The 21,770-nt window shown below is 39.6% G+C and overlaps 1 protein-coding gene across 2 annotated transcripts in view; it reads left to right on the top strand.

The window, feature by feature from the left end:
* Window positions 1–21,770, top strand: part of EPC1 (enhancer of polycomb homolog 1) — a 66,056-nt gene that overhangs the window by 19,910 nt on the left and 24,376 nt on the right. For both annotated transcript variants that reach the window (XM_024116360.3, XM_028496280.2), the window contains exon 2: window positions 17,786–17,945. In XM_024116360.3, the coding sequence (XP_023972128.1) occupies window positions 17,786–17,945 (160 nt within the window). The remainder of the gene's footprint in view (window positions 1–17,785; window positions 17,946–21,770) is intronic.

Raw genomic sequence — 21,770 nt, 5'->3', positions numbered from 1 at the left:
TCATGTATATAGCTGCAGTAAAATAATTTCTATTAATAATTTAAGTTGTTATTATAATTTGCCTGGTAACAATAATAATGCCCCAGGGCTTTATGGATATAACTTCATTTAATCCTCAGTGCAACCTGATCAGGTAGGTAGCTTTTTCTGCCCTTTACTAGTAGGAAAAAAGGTTAAATTGGTTTCATTATTTATAGTACAAAGAGCTAATAAGTGGGTGCTGGGTTCTGTGCTAAGAGGTTTCCCTGCATGTCTTATCTCATTTTATCCTGATAATGGCAGTTATCTCATTTCACTAATAAGGAACTTAGAATTTAGAGATGTTAAGTCACAATTAATAAAGGGCAGGATTGGGATTCTAATCCAGGTTTCTGACATAGAAAAATGTGTGCTCTTAAACAGTATGACTTCGTATATGTCTTTTTTTTTTTTTTTTTTTTTTTTTTTTGTTAAGAGTATTCTTTCCTTTATTTTTCTCTTTTGGGCCGTGCCGTGTGGCTTGCAGGATCCCTGTTCCCTGACCAGGGACTGAACCAGGCCCCCCCCCCAGCAGTGAAAGCACTGAGTCCGAACCAGTGGACCGCCAGGGAATCCCGAGAGCGTATTCTAATAAAGTCAGAAATTTTTTTTCTGTACAGTATGTTTTATATAAGAAAATAATTTATGGTACCAAATAACATTAAATTAATTGAAATTATGAAATATTTATTTTCGTCTATCAATGTGTTTGTTTCTTTAAATAAAGGAGGAGTGAGTTAAGTGAGGGAAACAAACATTATTAAACAAGAAAGTTTTGAGATTATCAGAGCCCCTTCTATTTTTTAGCCACTCCAGAGGACACAACTTCAGAAATTGCACAGGAGTTTTATGGTTTTGGTAAAACCAGGGGACTTGATTTCAGTTAAGAAAAGGAAGGAAATTTTGTAAGATTATTTTTAGCTTTGGTCCTAAGTGAATAATAAGTACAATGTATGAACTATCACTTCTTCCCATACTAACCATGTTATAGTATTTTCCACAATTACCTTAAACTTGGACAAATCTTAGCATCGCTACAAGCCCTAAAGTAGTTTTATGTATGTTTTTTTTAACCATTTTTTAAGTTGAAGTATAGTTAATTTACAGTGTTGTCTTAGTTTCAGGTATACAGCAAAGTGATTCCGTTTTATATATACAAATATATATATAATGCATATATATTCTTTTTCAGATTCATTTTTATTACAGGTTATTACAAGATACTGAATATAATTCCCTGTGCTATACAGTAGGACCTTGTTGTTTATGTATAGTAGTGTGTATATGTTAATCCCAAACTCCTAATTTATCTCTCTCCCCTCTCCACTATCCCCTTTGGTAACCATAAGTTTGTTTTCTATGTTTGTGAGTCTATTTAAAGTTTTGCATTTTTGATGGGTAAAACAGAGTATTAATAAAAGCAGTGTATCAACAGCCGAGTCTTGATTGCTACATTGACTGGTAGAAAACTACAATAGGTAAATCTGTTATTTTTGATAGAGGAACAGGGGATGGTCCAGTGTAGTCTAAATTTGTGACTTTGTTTCAGCCTTCTTAGTTCATCACAGAGTCCTTAGCTCTCTGGAGTGGTAAATCATTTGGTATTCTCTGACTACTTTTATAGTAGATTATATAATAGTACCTAAATAAAGTACTTCTAAAGCCAAGTGAGTCCTTCATAATTTCCTTTTAACTAAAAGCTGATTCCCTTCTTTGAGGGAAACTCATATTACTAATTATTTCTATAAAAAGAAGATTATTTTGGCTCCGCATTTGGTATATGTGGTGTTGAAGATACAGTAAGCAAAAGTGTTGGAAGTCCAGGGGAAGAAGTAACAAACTTTAATGCTTTTTCTATTGCCCATACAGCAAGATAAAACAATACTTATTAGAGAAGACTATACTTTACCCTTTACTATGAACCTCTGTATATGTGGGCGATTAAGAGTAGTTAGTTACGCAGGGGAGCATATGTACCTGGCCTAGGCTCTCGTGTGACTTAATCTTCCTGCATATCCAGGTGCCTGGGTGTCGTCAGCAGTTATGCTTTATGAGCTGTCATCTAGTAAAGTACTCCGAAGAGAATCCTGCCAGAGAAGTGAGGAGATCTGCCCGCCCTTCCTTGACTTGCCTGGTTGTAGCTTCCCCGTGGTCCTTGTACCCACAGTGCTGTCACTCATTTCTTCAGCTGTTTAAAGTCCTTTCTGCTTCTCTCAGTGTTTTGAGTCCTCCCCTGAGTACCAGCCAGAGCTCAGCCATTCATGGGAAAGGCAAAAGAAGACAAGAAGGAGGAATTAAACTACGGTAGAAAGACCATGGGGTTCTGGAGTCAGACCTCAATCCAGATCCTCCTTTCACCACTCGGGCAAGTGACTTACCTTACCGAGCTTCACTTTCCCTGCAAAATAGGCATTATAATAATACACCTTCAGAATGAAGATTCAGTGTCTAATATAAGCTCATTTTTTACTTAATGAGCTTCCCTCTTTTGTCACGTTCATCGTGTAAATAGTAGAGCGTGCTCTGTGTGTGCCAGTGGTCCACCGGACTGCTGAATCTCAAGCATAAAACCGAGCGTGAATAACTGTATCTGCAGACTTTCTGTGGAGAGTCAGATAGTAAATATTTTAGGCTTTGCAGGCCTTACAGTCTCTGTCACAGCTCTTCTGCTGTTATGGAGCAAAGCAGCCGTGGGCAATATGTAAAGGAGCACGTGCGGCTGTGTTCTAATAAAGTATTTACAGAAACAGGTGGTGGGCCAGATTTGCCCCGCCGGCGACAGCTTGCCAAACCCTAGTCCGTATGATTGTCCCTACAAGGGAGACCTATTGCCAGAGATTTCATAGTCTTACATCTTAATACATCCCTCCTTTTTAAAAATAAATTTAGTAAACTTACCTCACTGTGAGTTGAACAGTGGAGTCAGGAGGTTATATTTCCCCAAACGGATGAAGTCTGTTATTGTAGAAGAGAGTGTTTCCTGTACCACTGTTTAACTGCAACTTTATTTTAATGTTTACCTTACTCTTCCTGTTTTTTTTAATTTTATTTTATTTATTTATTTTTCTACAGCAGGTTCTTATTAGTTAGCTGTCTTATACCTAGTGGTGTCTACATGTCAATCCCAGTCTCCCAGTTCATACCACCCCACCCCCAACCTTACTTTTTAATACTGAAAATTAAAGGCTTGGTCCCACCAAACATTCCTATAATCACACTAACAGGGGTCAGTACGTAATTGGGAAATGTTGACTTCGGTATGACTCATTTGGAAAATCATGGCGCGTTTTGGCAAATGCGAAACCACTGAGGATGCTTCTGTAAAGAAACTCTTCAACGTCTGTTACTGTCTGTGCGTTTTCCAAGATTATTTAATCACAGAACTCCTCCTAGAACAGCTAATTATGTCCCTAGAACTATATTCAGAAGACGGTATTCTGAGGCTCTCTGGTCTCACTGACTTAGCAGATCATGCGGTTCGTTAGCAGCAATTCTGGAAGAAGGCTTTACATCTCGCTCTTGCGTGTACAGTCTGCTGTCCCCAATTTCCTTCCGTTCTTAGCTTAAAGAAGACAACTATTACAGTTGACCCTTGAACAACTTAGGTTTGAACTGTGCAGATCCACTTATACATGGATCTTTTTCTATAAAAACTACACCACTACAGGCCTTCCCTGGCGGTCCAGTTGTTAAAGACTGCACTCCCATTGCAGGGGGCACGGGTTCGATCCCTGTTCAGAGAACTACGATCCCACATGCCATGCCGAGTGGCCATAAAAAAAAAAAAAAGCTACACCACTACAGATCCGTGGTTGGTTGAATCCATGGATGCAGAACTGCAGACGCAGGGAGCCCACTGTAAAGTTATACTCAGATATTCGACTGATGGGGGGCGGCAGGGTCGATGCCCATAGCCCCCGAGTTGTTCAAGGGTCGTCAACTGTATTTGGAAATAATTTCAAACTTACAGAAGAGTTGCAAGAAAAAGAGGAGCACACCCATGTATACTGATTGTTACCATTGTGTCCCATTTGCTTTGTTTATGTTTTTCCATACACCCATTCTGCCATACACACGCATGCACACGCATGTATTTTTTTTTCCAAACCATTTGAGATTAGTTGCCTATATCATGGCCCTTTACCCCTAAATATTTCAGCAAGTGTTTCATCTTTTATGATGTGGACATTTTTGAAGATTAGAGTCCCTTTGATTTTTTTTTGAATAGGGTGATCCCATTTTGGGTTTGTCTCATGTTTTCTCAGTTAGATTCAGGTGTTGCATTCCCAGCTAGCACATTATATAAGTGATGCTATATTCTCATGGCATCACATCCGCAGGCACATACGTCTCTCTGCCCCTCACTGGTAATGTTAATTCTCATCACCCAGTCAAGGTGTGGCCCGGTGTCTCCACTGTATAGTTGCTAGTTTTCCCTTGAATTAATAAGTAATCTGTGGGGAATCTGCATCCTTTTGAGAGTCGATGTAGTAAAGTTGTTAAGAGCTTATACTCGAGTCACAGCTGGGTTCGAATCCAGCTAACTGTATGAACATAGGCAAGTTTATTATCTGTGAAATAGGGGAGGTAGTTGCCATCTCTTTATCTATTTATGAGCTTTAAATGAAACAATGAAATAAGAATGTGAAGCTCAGGCCTGGCATGTAATAAATGATTAGCAAATGTCGGCTGTTATTTTAGTTCTGGAAATATGAATTAGTAGGCATAGTAATAAAGCCTAAGGCTTTATAACCCAAAGCTAAAAAAGACTTCCCGAAGTCATTTCTTCCACGAAGATTAACATTTTATCCAAGATGAATGTGTTTTTAAAGTATCTTCTTACTGCGTTTGTTCTTTGTCTTGGTGTTCTTTCCTACCTGCTGTACCCTGTCCCTTCTGGTATGTGTGAGACAGGTAGTTACGGGGTGAAACCACTATCAGGAAATATTCTTTCTGGATTCAGAGTTGTTTGGTTTCCAATTTCATAAAGATCTTGATTGAACAGACATTTTAAAAATCATCTGTACCGGGCTTCCCTGGTGGCGCAGTGGTTGAGAGTCCGCCTGCCGATGCAGGGAACACGGGTTCGCGCCCCGGTCCGGGAGGATCCCACGTGCCGCGGAGCGGCTGGGCCCGTGAGCCGTGGCCGCTGAGCCTGCGCGTCCGGAGCCTGTGCTCCGCAACGGGAGAGGCCACAACAGTGAGAGGCCCGCGTACCGCAAAAACAAACAAACAAACAAAGAAAAAGGCCCGCGTACCGCAAAACAAAAAAAATGATAATAATCAGCTGTACCTGTTTTCTGTTACCACTGTGATAGTCTCCTGTAACTGTCGTCAAAGACTTTCTAAAAGGGGTAGACATGCTAGTAGAATTTTAAAGAAATGAGAGAGGTTTTACATGGACTTAAAACACAGGGAGCAGCATCACATATAGATGTTATTAGAAAGTGCCGTTAGATGCTCCCTGTGGCTGGAGTGTGAAGTTCAGGGTAGAAAGTAGTATGGTGTTGGACTGGCAGAATAGCTAGAGCTCGACCATCAAGGACCCCATTTTGCCCTACCAAGATCGTAAAGGCAGTAGAGAGCCAAGGATTAAGTGTGAGAGTATGGTGATCATACTTTTTTTTTTTTTTTGGCCATACCACGTGGCTTGCAGGATCTTAGTTCCCTGACCAGGGATCAAACGCGTGCCCCCTGCAGTGGACTCTCAGAGTCTTAACCACTGGTCCGCCAGGGAATTCCCCATACTTTCTGAGAAAGAGCAACCACTGACAGTAGCTACAGAAGGGAAGTGGAGAATAGTGTGATGCTAGAGGTGAGAAGGCTAGCTGCAGCCTGGATGTGACAGTGGGATGAGAAAGCACTGAATAATTTCTAGACATGAAGGAGAAATTTATAAGTTCTGGTGCCTGATTTGGAAATGGGGACGTAGGAAGCAAAAGGGAGCTGGAGAAGTCAAGGCTTCTGACTGGGTGACTGGATGTATGATGGTGCGATTCACTGAAATTGATAAGACACACAAGGAGGAACAGGTTTGGAGAGTTGGCAGACGGGGACCTTGATGTTAACACGAGATATGTCAGTGGACCATATGGTAAGAGGTCTTTCTACGTGTGCCTAGTGTTCAACAGAAATCTGTGCTAGAGAGTAAGATTTTGAATCGTGTCATCAGCGTGCAAATGGTAGTTAAAGCCATGATAGTGGACGAAATTGCAGGAGTGAGTATGTACAGGGCTAAGGACTGAGACTTGGTATATATAGCATTTGTTTGTATCAGCTTATATAAGCATGTTTAGTTTTAGATAAGTTTAAATTAGATGTTCAGTGTATTCAGTGCTGTTGCTTTAGGGTCTAACCCCCAAAATGAGAAACATCTTTGTATTTTATTTGACTGCATGGGTTAAAAGGTATTAAACAACGGCAGATGACTGGCTCTCTGGGGTACATTGGAGGTGCAGAAATCCTCAGCATAAAGATTATAAACAAAAACAAGAGCTTTTTGAGCTGTTTTAACTTTAATTTTTAGGGAAACATTCTGATTAGATTGTAATTTCATGAGAGTAGAAAGAAGCTAATTTCAGTTCCTTCCCTTTCACATTGCCAAACGTGACAGTGGGCAGGCCGACCCTTAATAAGCAAGCGCAGCACTAACAGCCCACGTCTGAAGGGGTGTCAGGGGTCCAAATGAGGGGCATGAGGAGGTGAGGTGAGGATCAAAATTAAACTGAATTTTGCCTAGGGTTGCCTTTCCTGTGCTACTGAGCAACTTTAAGTCCTGAATAGGTTATAAGGAAAGTACTAAATTGACAAATACTGCACACTGACGAGAACCAAGAAGACTGGACAGTTTTACCCATACCTTAGCAAAGGTCTTCCTTTATTGTTTTATAGTCTAGAAGTAAAAGTAATTTCAGAGTACTGAGCTTTAAGTGAGAGGAGTAGGGAGTAATAGAATCTTTTACCATTTATTTCTTGTAGAAAATATAAGTATCGAACTGCTCTTTTTCTTGCCAAATAGTCTAATCTGTCTTCAACTATTTTAAGTGTTTGCCCTGAGTATTTTAAGCACAAAAGCAAAATGCATTTGTCTTTTTTTATTTTTTGCTTTTATGAAATTTAATCTTTTTTTTTTTTTTTTTTTTTTTTTTTTTTTTTTTTTTAAGGAAGTCCATTCCAAACCAGACCAGAACAGTTTGTGGACCTTAAATAACTGTTGTAGTTTCACTGGCACATTTATTCAACATACATTTCTTGTATACTTGTATGTGTTAGGCACAATACTGGGTCTGGGGTAAACAAAGCAAAAAAAAAATTCCTATCTTCGTGCATCTTACATTCTGGGGAGAAGAGACAGACGATGATAAAACAATAAGTAAATTCAGTAGTCTGTGAGGAGGCAAGTGCTCCCCAGGAAAATAAAGCAGGGTAGGGGATAGAATAGGGTTGAGGGGGAGAGATTCCATATTTTTTGCAACATTTTACTATGAAAACTTTCAAACGTACAGTGAGGTTGCAAGCATTTTATAGTGAACACCCATGTACCCTGTGGCTAGACCCCACCATTAACATTTCACTCTACTTTGCTTTATCACACATCTGTTCATCTCTCCATCTATCAATCCTTCTCGTTTTGATGCATTTCTTTTTTTTTTGATGCATTTCTAAGTAAATTACAGACATCAGTGCATGTTTCCCTAAATACTTCAGCATACATATCATTAATTAGAGTTCAGCATTTATTTACTGTTTTTTTTTCTTCTGAGGTAAAATTTACATGCAAAGAAATTCACAAATACTTGGTGTATATTAGCTGGATTTTGACAAATTCGCCTACTTGTATAACCCAACCCCCAACAAGATATGGAACGTTACCATCATCCCAGAAAATTCTTTCATTCCCATTCCAGTCAATCCTTGCCCCCAGGCCTCAGAAGCAGCTACTGTTTTGATTTTTTCTTTTTTCTTTTTTCTTTTTTTTTTTTTTTACCATAGATTAATGTTGCTTGCTTTGAAACGTCACATAAATGGACTCAGAGTATGGACTGTCTTGTGCAAAGCTCTTTTCCCTCACCCCAGTGTTTTGGGGACTTGCTCGTGTTGTGTGTAGGTGGTTTGTTCCTCTGTGTTGCTGGGTGGTCCTCCATCGTGTCACCAAACCGCAGTTTGTGCACCAGTCCTCCTGATGATGGACGTTCGGGCTGTTTCCACTTTGGGGCTATTATGAATAAAACCGTATGAACAGTCTTACTCAGGTCTTTTTGTGGGCTTGTATCCTCATTTCTCCTAGGTAACTACCTAGTAGTGGGATTGCTGGGCCGTGTAGCACGTGTGTGTTCGGTTTCATGAGGTCTGCCACCCCTCTTTCTCACTAACCGTGTCAGAGTTGAAGCTGTTCTCACCCTCACCATTGTACGGTGTGGTCAGCCTTTTCAGCTGTAGCCATTCTGGGGACTGTAGAGTGGAAGAGCTGGTCAAGAATGCTCTGCCTGCAAAGGGGACTTTTGAACAAAGACTTGAAGAAAGTGAGGAAGCAAGCCATTCTGAGTTTGACAGAGAGCAGGGAATCTAGTATGACAAGAGCAGAACGGAAGTAAGGGTTGCCTGGGCACAGCAAGGAAGGGGAATCTGCAAATCCTGGTGGACCTTCCTTGTAAGCAGCTTTAAGAACTTTGGCTTTTCTTCTGAGTGAGGTGGGAAATAATTGGAATGTTCTAACGGAAGAATGGCATGGTCTGACTTGTATGTTAACAGATTACTCTGATTATTGCATGAAGACAGACAGAAATGGAAGCAGGGAAACCGGTCAGAAGGCTGTCGCAGTGAGCCAGGCAAGAGTTGGGTGTTTGGATGCAGAACCTGAGAGCCCTTGCTGGAGCCCTGTTCCTGGATAGGCATGGATGTCTGGTTCTTAGGAATGTCATCAGGAAGCAGCAGAGAAAGTGATTCGGCTCAGCCCTTCTGCTGTGGTAGCAGTGGAGTCTAGCCCTCCATGCGTAAACAAGCAGGCGTTCAGTGACTTCTTAAGTGGCTTTTTACAAATTAGTCATCACTTACTTACCCATAAGCAATCTTATACAATATTGTTGCTTTCAATAACCTGTTTTTAATTCAGTAACCCAAAAGGTCTAAATGTGGTCTTAATTGTTGTTATGCCTGACCGTTAAGGCCATTATGTTCTTAAATAAATACTTAATGAATAAGTTAATATAATTTAATCTTTGTTTAGGAATTTGCCCAGTATAACCTTGAATAACGCTTTCTGGTTTGGCAATATTTATTAGAACTTACTATAGAGCAGGTAGAAATGCCTTTTTCATTTTTTTCATTCAATTTAGACTTACCCTTTTTTTTCTGTAATGACATTTTATAAAATACTGCGTACGTGCAGTAAAGGAAAATATAGTTCTAGCTGCTGAGTAGATTACAAAGATAATCTTGTTTAGTCCTCATCCTTAAAAGAATTTAGAGTCCCCCATACTACAAGAGAATACATCTTTTAAAGGAAAAGATACAAACGTTAGTTAGGCATAGCATCTAAACTTACGGAGCTTAACATTTTGTAGATCAGTATGTAGACAAATAAATGATTACAGCACTATTTCTTAAGTAGAGAATGTAGTGCTGTAAAAGCACAGATAGGGGAAGCAGAGGGAATATCATTTTATTTTATTTTTTTAAATCTTTATTGGAGTATAATTACTTCACGATACTATGTTAGTTTCTGTTGTACAGCAAAGTGAATCAGCCATATGCACACGTATATCCCCGTATCCCCTCCCTCTTGAGCCTCCCTCCCTATCCCACCCCTCTAGGTGGTCACAAAGCACCGAGCTGATCTCCCTGTGCTATGCGGCTGCTTCCCACCAGCCAACTATTTTACGTTCGGTAGTGTTGTATACATGTCCATGCCCCTCTCACTTTGCCCCAGCTTTGCCCTCCAACCCCATGTCCTCAAGTCCATTTTCTGTGTCTGTCTCTTTATTCCTGTCCTGCCCCTAGGTTCTTCAGAACCATTTTTTTTTTTAGAGTCCATATATATGTTTTAGCATAGGGTATTCGTTTTTCTCTTTCTGACTTACTTCACTCTGTAGGACAGACTCTAGGTCCATCCACCTCACTACAGATAACTCAATTTCGTTTCTTTTTATGGCTGAGTAATATTCCATTATATATATATATGTGCCACATCTTTATCCATTCATCTGTCGATGGGCACTTAGGTTGCTTCCATGACCTGGCTATTGTAAATAGAGCTGCAATGAACATTGGGGTGCATGTGTCTTTTTTTTTTTTTTTTTTTTACAAACCCACAATTTATTGTTATATTGTTGCTTTAAACAGTCACATGCATTTTAAGAAAAGGGAAACAATCTTTTATATTTACCCATAATTTGTTCGCTCCTGATAAATCTGTTTCCATCTGCTATTGTTTCCCTTCTATCTGAAGAACTTCCTTTAGCATTTTTTTAATTAATTAATTTTAGTTATTTATTTTTGGCTGCGTTGGGTCTTCATTGCTGCTCATGGGCTCTCTCTAGTTGTGGCGAGCAGGGTTACTCTTCGTTGCGGTGCGCGGGCTTCTCATTGCGGTGGCTTCTCTTGTGGAGCACTGGCTCTAGGCGCGCCAGCTTCAGTAGTTGTGGCATGTGCATGTGTCTTTTTGAATTATGGTTTCCTCAGGGTATATGCCCAGTAGTGGGATTGTTGGGTCGTAGTAGTTCTATTTTTAGTTTCTTAAGGAACCTCCGTACTGTTCTCCATAGTGGCTGTATCAGTTTACATTCCCACCTGCAGTGCAAGAGGGTTCCCTTTTCTCCACACCCTCTCCAGCATTTTTTGTTTGTAGATTTTCTGATGATGGCCATCATCGTCATTTCTGATGATGGCCTCATTGTGGCTTTGCTGTGCATTCCTCTAATGATTAATGATGGTGATGGCAAAGGAGGCAAGAACGTACACGGGAGAAAAGACAGCCTCTTCCATAAGTGGGGCTGGGAAACTGGACAGCTACATGTAAAAGAATGAAACTGGAGCACTCCCTAACACCAGACACAAAAATAAACTCCAAATGGAGTAAAGACCTAAATGTAAGGCCAGACACTATAAAACTCTTAGAGGAAAGCATAGGACAAATACTTTTTGACATAAACCACAGCAAGATCTTTTTTGACCCACCTTCTAGAGAAATGGGAATAAAAACAAAAATAAACTAATGGGACCTAATGAAACTTGAAAGCTTTTGCACAGCAGAGGAAACTATAAACAAGACAAAAAGAAAGATCATTTTAAACCAGACTTTGAAGAACAAGTGGGAATTTTCTTGGGGGTGGGGCTGGCATATGGTCCATCTGTGTGAGCAAAGGCACACAACAGATGTTTAAGACACAGTACTGTCCCTTCAGATGGGTCTTATCTACCGATACCTAATGTCACTCTTGATCAATAAAAATGATATTTTCTGACTCCTCAAATATGTGATACGCCCTGTTTATAACCAGTTAACCATTTTGCATTAATTACCAATGCTTTTATCAAAGAGACCATTACCACCTGAAAAGGCAGAAATTTTCTAGGGGTAAGCAAAAATAACAAAGGGGAAAGTAAAAGAAAAAACATTAAGTGCTGGAAAGAAAAGAGGGAAAGATGGATAAGAAAAAAAAAGATATATGTATATAAAACAAATAATAAAAATAAGTAGCAGAGTGACTTGCTGGACTTAGGGTCTGAGGAGGAAGCTAAGATTCCTGCTTGGGTTTCTGTCCCTAAAGCCCACGCTCTTCCAGTGCACCAGGTGGGCTGAAGTAACAAAAGTGAATATTTGGAGCCTGCAATTGCAGGGTTCATGGGGACACGGAAATGTGCCTCTGAACTTTCCGAAGATCATCCTTCAGTCTTTTCTGATCCTCTTTTTTATTGTTCACATTGCTATGTATAGAAAACATTATCTATCATTACTTGCAGCGCAAGAGGCTTTTAAAGTAATTTGCTTAATCGTGTTACGAGTCATCTGATTCCATTTTATGTAAGGTTGAATATCTTAAAATTCTTTAGATTATTTAATAGTATTTACTTTGTTCCCTGTAAGATCAGATTTATTTGAGAGGGTATGCCTCTGTTATTTTATGAAAAATGGGAATTGATCCCGGTGTTTTGATGATTAACTCTTAAATTGCAACTGAGCCTAATTATTATAAATATTCTATGATCTAAAGAAACTTTACCCTCCCAAGGTGTCAAGCTAGTAAGTGGTCTTCACACACAGCTATTTCCTTTTCTTAAAATAATCTTTTAACTCCTGTTCTAGCTTAAATGTCACTTGGCGCTAGTGAAAGTGATACTGTCCTTGAAATCCCTTTCCTATTTATATTTCCCAATAACACATTGTTCTTTTCCTTCACAGCACTTATCACACTTTACAGTTTATTTTTAGGGGTTTTTTTAATTAGTGTCTGTCCTCCCTACTACAATGTCAGGAACCCTGCTATTTTATTTACCATTGTGTTCCCAGGAGAGGCACATAGTGGGTAGTCAGTAAATATAGACTAAGTTAATTAATGAGAAGCTTAAGCCCAGATGTTCTGCCCTGTATCTCCAGTTGTTGTCCTATACCAGCATTTCCCAAACTGCATTACAAAAGTTCTCCATGAGCTATTAATGGATACTTTCTGAAAAAATGATTCTGTGGTCATAGATTTGGAGTGAACCCTCCATCATGAGCAACCACAGTTTACATTGGTGTATTAAAAGCTTTCATTCCAAAAGTTTAAAAATCCAACATTCTCTCTTTTTTTTTTTAACTGTCAAACTCATTATTGGACTACCTATTGATAATTTGAAATTAAGTATTCCAGTGAACACAGTTTGGGAAGGCTGGCTTATTCAGTGCTGCAAGTAGATGTATTTAGAAGTTTTATTGACAGATATTATCTTCCAGGAACATCTGGCATTTTATATAATTGTAATTTAGGATCGGATCATCTTAGTTATTTAGTCAAGGCATTCAATAAGTAATTATTGAATTGAATTCATAGCTCATCTTATTCTAATTTATTTCATGTATTACTTGGCTTCACCATTTCACAGCTTCCTACTCAAAGCAAAAATTTCATTTTCACTTATAATTTAATGTTTTTTTTCTTGGAAATAGATGTATATAGTTCGGGGTTTTAAAAATACGTTCTTTGGGCTTCCCTGGTGGCGCAGTGGTTGAGAGACCGCCTGCCGATGCAGGGGACGCGGGTCCGTGCCCCGGTGCGGGAGGATCCCACGTGCCGCGGAGCGGCTGGGCCCGTGAGCCGTGGCCGCTGAGCCTGCGCGTCCGGAGCCTGTGCTCCGCAACGGGAGAGGCCACAACAGTGAGAGGCCCGCGTACCACAAAAAAAAAAAATACGTTCTTTACCTGGAAAGCTGCAAGTGTAATGTTTCACTCTGGAACTAAACTTGACTTAAATGGGAAGGGTTTTACTGAACTAAATAAATTGTGTCTTTCAGAAATTACCTTTGTTTTAGAAAATCATGTAGTGAGATGTACTCAAATGTTTTTTGTCAAAAAGAATTACAAAGAATTTTAGAAAATAAGGGAAATAAAGAAAATTATAGAAGAGTATTTCAAAATTATATCACCAGGAGGTGTTCTGTTAACTGTTTGGTGTACATACTTTGAAACTTGACACATATGTGTGCCTGCTTGTATCTGTGTGGTGTGTGTGTGTGTGTGTGTGTGTGTGTGTGTGTATACATACACAGATACCTGCATACATATTCATTTATTCAACAAATATTTAAGCACCATGCTTTGTACTCGGCAATGTTTTCGGGTGGTTATTTAGCAGTGAACAAAATAGACAAAAACCCCTGCCCTCACGATGCTTAGATTGGGGTGGGGAAGAAGGGGTGACAACAGTAAACAAACCCAGTATACGGCATGTCAGAGGACTGTCAGAGCTTTGGGAAAATATAGCAGTGAAAAGAATAAAGGAGCATAGAGAGAAGGATTGTTACATACGTGTTCAGCTACTTTTAGACTTTTTCCTATATTTGTGTGTGTTCAATTATGTCTTTTGCTTTTAAAAAATATTAAATACAAATATCCTGAACATACAATTTTCAGATCTGTCTTTTTACTTAATAAATTGATGGGGTTTTCCATTTCATTAAATATTATTCTGAACCATTTGAAGGCTACGCATGTCCCATTTTCTAGAATATGGTCCGTTGACTAGACAGCGGCCAGGGCGGTCTTTAAAATCCTTCAGCCACCGCTGCTCTTAGAGCAAGGACAAACCCTTAACGTGCCTCATGTCCCTGCGTGATTTGACCCCAACCCCCTGTGCGCCCTCACTCCCTGCGCTCCAGCCACACCGGCTCCTGTGTGTGGTCTCCTTCCCATCCTCCAGTCTTTGTACACACACAGGGCTACAGTAAAAAGGAAGCTTTTAGGTTATAGTTACACACCAGTTGTTGAGGAGTGATTTTTAAGGCTTAGAAGAACATTTGTTGTATATTGTACACATCTTGGTTCCTTACGTTCCTTATGAGGAAATTTTGTCAAATATTTTATAAAACAAAGAAACACATGGAAGATTTTTTTAAAGCAGTATTTACTATAATATTGATAAAAAGTTTGATTTCACGATTCTAGGAAAATGGATATAAAGATAAGGAAGTCTTTCTACAGAATGCTGTTAACACTAGGAAGGATATGAATGGTAACAAGCAATTGGTAAATCTTCAGCTTCTCTAGTATTGAAAGGTACACATTTGCTTCCATGTTTTAGGTAGGTAGTGTGTCTCAGCCATTTTATCTTAACCACCATCCCGTATGGTAGGTACACAGTGTACATTTATAGGTAATGAAACTTGCTGGTATGAATATCTTGTCCCAAGTCCCAAAGTCATGGAGCTAGTAAAGCGTGGAGCCAACATTCAAATCCAGAGCACTCGTGATTGCAAATCATGTTCTTAACCACCATACTACAGTGCCTATAACAAATCTAAAGCCCTTAGTGGTCCCATTTCACACCTAGAAAGTCATTTTCATTGTGGTTCATCTAGAGAAATGAATGAAATATCCAGGAAATTTCTGAAAAAGAACTGTGAGGAGTGAATTTAGTATCTAGTCAGCGCTAGATAATAAAATGTAGTCTGAGGCTGCACTTTTAAAAACACGTTAAATACTAGCATAGGAGGCAGTTGAGTAGAGGAGGGCAAAAGAACTTGGAAATACTCCCCAGTGCAAGTGGAATTCTGAGAAAGGGACATTTTTAGTCATTAAGGGGAATAGGTGATTTTATGCATGACGTTCATATACCCCCTTTGAGGTGGCTTGCTGTCTCTCCTTATACAAAAGAATAGATAAACCGTCTCTCACATGTTCACCTATACAGAGAAATGCTAATGGATTAAGGACAAAATGCAAATGAAGAATAGTGTGCCTCCTCCCCCCGCTCCCTCCTTGAGTTTGATGTACATAGGGGGCATAGGTCACAGAAAATTTCTCTTGCTCTTTGAGGGTATCTGAAAGGAGAAGAGTACACCTGTGATTGATTTCCCATCTGGGGCTCAAAAGCACCCTGTGTCAGAGGGCACAAGGGCCGGTACACATGCCCACAGGCTGTTCGGAGTCACCCCTCCCCCCCTTCACACTTAGTTTCTACCAGCTCCCAGGAGCCACAGGCAGCCTGCATCAAAGATAAGTTGAGTTATAAAAATGAAAGGTTTTGTTTACACACCCTAGTTTGTGACTATACGATTTATACCTGTTACTAAGGATGACAGAATCATAAAGGAAAAGGTTAATAAATTTGACTAATAGAACTTTCCTGCGTGGAAAAAAATCCTCTAAACAAAATCAGAAATCAAACTTCAGGAAAATAGTTGTCAATTTTCTTACATGGGGGCTAGTTTCCTTAATATTGAAAAGGAAAATAATCCACATATTTAAACGTCAATGAGAAGAAAAGCAGCACTTTTGAAAATGAGCAAACAGCCACATGTAAGGGAAGAAAAACTCATTGTAAAGAAATTAACCTAAAATAACAAGATGGGTCATTTTAAAATTGAAAAGAGATGTTAAGGAGTTACTACAAGGAGTGGTAGGAATATGTGCTGTGATTTCAATATCCTTTGAGCGCTTCCGTCCTACAGATGCTTTCACGGGCTCACAGAGGTGTCTCATGTATATAGTGGTACAGGATTGGTTTTTGCAGCGTTCAGGGAGAAGGATAGGCATGTAAGTTGCTTTCAGGGTTTTTTCCGTATTGATTCGTGTCTGGTTAAATAAGTTACGGTACATCCACATAGTGGAATACAATGCAGCTGTTGCAAAAATGGTAGTGAAAGTTTCAGTATGGAAAAATCTCCAAGGTATGTCAAGGGACCAAAGCCCTAGGGATAAAGCTCTGTATGTTGCGCAGCAGAATCCTAGCTGTGAATTGATATATAGGTATATGTAAAATTAACAGAGGCTACTGATGAAGACTGGAATTTTTTGTTTTCATACTGTTGAAATGTTTTTCATCCTTCAACTTGTATTTTATATACAGTATTTTAAAAACTAGCTTAAATTTAATGAAATGTTTACCAAAATTCAGTGATGATGGGGTGGGTGAGAACAGATATTTCTGTGGCAGCTGGTAAAAATCTTTCTGTGTAGCACCTCAGCCAAAGCTTATTTTGAGCACCTGTAACATGCCAGGCATTGTACTAAACATCTAATGCACATTTATCTTACTTAAATCTCCAACCATCCGTGGAAGATTCTATTTTTCTTTTCCTGGAGGAAATAGATTTAGAAGAATGAAGTGTCTTGCCAGGAGTCACAAACTCTGGAGCCTTTGCCTTCAATCCCTATACTTTACTACCGTTCAAAAAGGGCTCTGGAAATTCAGAAGAAAGGTTATTACTCTAGACAAAGACCAGGTTTGAATCTGTGTCAGCTTCGTGAATGAAAAATGGAGACAATAATCTGTACCCGTCTTTGGAATTATCATATTAGTTGATTTGTATGACATTTATGAAACACTGTATGAATAAGCAATTAGAATCGATAAAATATTTTTTACACAAAGCCTGCTTTCGTCATACAATACGTTCGAATGTTTTAACACTCTTTAAAAAAAAAAAAGTCTCATCTGTAAAATGCAAACTTTTTTAAAAATAAATTTATGTATTTATTTTTGGCTGCAGTGAGTCTTCATTGCTGCGCGTGGGCTTTCTCTAGTTGCGGCGAGCGGGGGCTACTCTTGGTTGCGGTGCGCGGGCTTCTCACCGCGGTGGCTTCTCTTGTTGCGGAGCACGGGCTCTAGGCACGCAGGCTCAGTAGTTGTGGCTCGCGGGCTCTAGAGTGCAGGCTCAGTAGTCGTGCTGCACGGGCTTAGTTGCTCTGCGGCATGTGGGATCTTCCTGGACCAGGGCTCAAACCCGTGTCCCCTGCATTGGCGGGTGGATTCTTAACCACTGCGCCACCAGGGAAGTCCCTGTAAAATGCAAACTTTAATAACAGTTTTAGTCAGTTTTCGGAATCTTTTGTATAATTTAACTCTCAATTTCGGTGTAGTACCTTTTCTTAAATTGAGGAAATATACAGTGTATCTAACAAAATCTTGTTTCTATTCAAAATGTTGTTACCACAACTGTATCGTTAGCATCCTTGCAAGGCTACTAAAATTCCTCTGTTTTAGAAACAAATGAAAACCTCTTCATGAGGCTACCTGTTCTGTTTGCTAGTTTTTTAATATGTAACTTACCTCTTTTTCCCTCTTCTTAGGAACACCACCTCCAGCGGGCTATCTCGGCACAGCAGGTGTACGGCGAGAAGAGGGACAACATGGTCATCCCCGTGCCGGAGGCGGAAAGCAACATCGCCTACTATGAGTCCATTTACCCCGGGGAGTTCAGGATGCCAAAGCAGCTCATTCACATCCAGCGTAAGTAGTTCCTCTTCTGGTAACGGTACTTTGCGTTCTCTTCTGCTGTAACTCTCCACAGGTTTTTATCAGTTCGGGGCCATTTTCAGTACCCATTTCACTGACCAGGATCAGCTTGAGAGTTATTAGAGCCCATTTTCACCTTTTATAATTGTGCTTGAGCTCTCTGCCTGACGGAAAAGATAGCATTTTCATCCCAGATTTTTAGCTGCATCTCAACATGGGACCTTATGCTACTGTAGATGAGTAGGGTAAAGAATATACCTTAGATGTAGAAATCATTTTCTTACTCTTCAGAAATAGTAATGTTAATTGCCTTAAAGAATTTCTTAATAGAAGTCAGGGGTCAGCAAACCTTTTCTGTAAGTATTTCAGGCTTTGCGGGTCATTCAGTCTCTGTCACAGCTATTTTACTCTGTGTTCCAATAAAACTGTATTGACTAAAACAGATGGCAACCCAGTATTGGCCTACGGGCTGTAGTTTGCCAACCCCGTCTGTGTTTCTACTAATTTTTTTCTTTTTTTCTTTTTTGGCCGAGCGGCGCGGCTTGTGGGATCTTAGTTCCCTAACCAGGGATCGAACGCAGACCCTTGGCAGTGAAAGTGCTGAGTCCTTACCACCGGACTGCCAGAGAATTCCCCTAATTTTTAAAAATTTAGCGTTTTTAATTGGTAACTTGTCTCACTTGGTACTGATAGGCTCTTCATTGGAAATGATCCTTTGATAGCTAATCACATTTGATGATGAACAGCTGAGAGCTTATAGACTTAGGCAAATATATTTCATTCACTCAGTCCCCAAGTAGTGGACAACTTAAACACATAATTGAAAGGTTACTAAGGTAAAATTGCTACAGCTTTCATTGTGGTCTTGCTGATGTTTATGATCAAGAGGTGTTTCCAGGGGCCTGTCTCAACTTTTTCTCAGTACAGTATAAATCTGTTCTGTTTTTATTGTTCTTTCTACGGATATAGAGAAACTAGCTTTAACCAGTTTCCAGCTTATTAACTACTTTCCTGACTCATTTAACCTCTCTCCATATGATCTAGTTCCTGTCCTGGATTCTAAGCATTTTTTTATGTAACTATTTCTTGAATATGAAAACTAAAAGTAAACATAATGCCTGTATTGACTCTTATCAGTTCTGTATTGGCATTTGATATTTTTAACTTGTAATGTTTTTTCATCTTTACCTCTGACTTGTACCTAATCTTACTGACTTCCTTTAGAAAAGAAATTTTTCCAGTTTATTAAAGGCTACTTTGAAGTGAACCAAACAAGTGGCATGTGTTTTCTTGCCCACACTCACATGTTTAATAACATGTCAGACACAGACAGTCTAAACAATTTTGACCAATATTAGGACCTAAAAATTAGTTCTCTGGAAAATCATGTCAATGTGAAAGTTCCAGAGCTGATCCTTCCTCTACATGTTAACTAGAACCACATTGCATTCCACAGTCACAGGCTGTATTATCTCACGAATACAGGCTTTTAGGTTAAAGCAGCATTGAGCAAGATAAAATTACATTAATCAATTTACATTATCATTACTATCAGAAAAAGAAATTCGAATGCATGTTTTACAAATAGTTGCTTATTGATGACCAAAATTCACAAACCACATTTTATTCATAGCTCATGGATTAAATTGTGGTCAGAAGAGTCAAAAGGGACTATATTTAAAAAGGAATTGACTTTGCTGACATTGTAATCAAATAATAGTAATAAAATGGGAGCAGAATTGTAAATTATTTGGGAAAAAATTTTTTGCATCAGTACAAATTTGGAAAGATGTATTACATTGGAATGTTAATAAAGACAGCTAAATTCGTGTTAGCTGCTTTTGGATTTGTTTTAACATTTTGTCTTGGATGATTATAGATTCACAGAACATGTGAGGCATTGTGTAATCACCACCACAATTAAGATACTCAATTGTACCATCACCACAAGACTCCATCTTGTTGCTCCTTTAAATGCACCCCTAGCCCCTGGCAACCACTGATCTGTTCTCCATCTCTGTAATTATGTTTGTTGATGAAGGTAACATGGATGGAATCATGCAGTATATATCCTTTTGAGATTGACTTTTTCCCCTTAGCATAGCCTCCTTGACCTTCATCCAAGCTGTTGCGTGTATCAGTAGTCCTTCTCTCCTCCTGCTGAGCAGTGTTCCGTGATCCGTGTGCACTGCATGTTTCACTGCTCACCCACTGAAAGACATTTGGGTAGTTTCCAGATTTTAACTATTGATATTTCAAATAAAGCTGCTATGAGTGTTCATGTACAGATTTTTGAGTGAACATAAATTTTTATTTCTCTGGCTTAAATACCTTAAGAGTAGTTGCTGGGTCGTCCATTTTTAGTTGGCCAAGAACGTCTACACTGTATCCCAGAGTAGCGGTACTGTTTTACATTATCATCAGCAGTGTATGTGTGATCCAGTTTTTCCTGTATCCTTGCCAGCATTTGAGGTTATCACTTTTTAATTTTACCCATTCTAATAGGTGTGCAGTGATATCTCATTGTACTTTTAAATTTGTGTTTCTCTAAATGGCTAATATGTTAAACGTCTTCTCATGTGTTTGCCATCTATATATCCTATTTGGTGAAATCATTGCACAGGTCTTTTGCCCATTTTCTAATTAGATTGTTTGTTTTAATGTTGAGTTTTGAGGATTTTGTTTTGTTTATATATTTTAGACACATGCCTTTGTCATATGTGATCTGGAAATATTTTCTCCCAGTATATAATTTGTCTTTTCATTCTCTTAACAGTTTTTCACAGAGCAGAAGTTTTTAATTTTTTTTTTTTTTTTTTTTTTTTTTTTTTTTTTTTTTTTTGTGGTATGCGGGCCTCCCTCTGTTGTGGCCTCTCCCGTTGCGGAGCACAGGCTCCGGACGCGCAGGCTCAGCGGCCATGGCTCACGGGCCCAGCCGCTCCGCGGCATGTGGGATCCTCCCAGACCGGGGCGCGAACCCGGTTCCCCTGCATCGGCAGGCGGACGCGCAACCGCTGCGCCACCAGGGAAGCCCCAGAAGTTTTTAATTTTGATGAGATCCATTTACCAATTTTCCTCTTACAGATCATGATTTTGGTATCAACTCTAAGAATACTCTTTGTTTTGCCTAGGGTCCAAAGATTTTCTCCTATGACCTGTTCTAGAAGTTTCACAGTTTTACATTTTTAAAAAATTTATTTATTTTAATTTATTTATTTTTGGCTGTGTTGGGTCTTCGTTTAGTTGCAGTGAGCGGGGGCTACTCTTCTTTGTCTAGTTGCAGCGAGCGGGGGCTACTCTTCGTTGCGGTGCGCAGGCTTCTCACTGCGGTGGCTTCTCTTGTTGGGAGCATGGGCTCTAGGTGCACGGGCTTCAGTAGTTGTGGCACGTGGGTTCAGTAGTTGTGGCTCGCGGGCTCTAGAGCGCAGGCTCAGTAGTTGTGGCTCACGGGCTTAGTTGCTCCGCGGCATGTGGGATCTTCCCAGACCAGGGCTCGAACCCGTGTCGCCTGCATTGGCAGGCGGATTCTTAACCACTGCGCCACCAGGGAAGCCCTACCTTTTACGTTTAAGTGTATGATCAATTTTGAGTGTGAGGTTTAGGTCACGGTGTTCCCCCTGCCCCCATTCTGGGTATCTAATTGTTCCAGCACCATTTATTGAAAAAGTGATCCCTCCTCCATTGATTGCTTTTGCTTCTTGGCCAGAAATTAATTATGCACGTTGATGTGTCTCTATTTCTGGCTTCTGTATTCTATTCCACTGATTTCTGTGTTTATCCCAAGACAGTACCACTGTCCTGATTACTGCAGCTATATGA

Source organism: Physeter macrocephalus, chromosome 11 (assembly GCF_002837175.3).
Source record: "Physeter macrocephalus isolate SW-GA chromosome 11, ASM283717v5, whole genome shotgun sequence".
Taxonomy (NCBI): domain Eukaryota; kingdom Metazoa; phylum Chordata; class Mammalia; order Artiodactyla; family Physeteridae; genus Physeter; species Physeter macrocephalus.
Note: the sequence above shows the minus strand (reverse complement) of the source record. Positions and strands in the feature narration are given on the sequence as shown.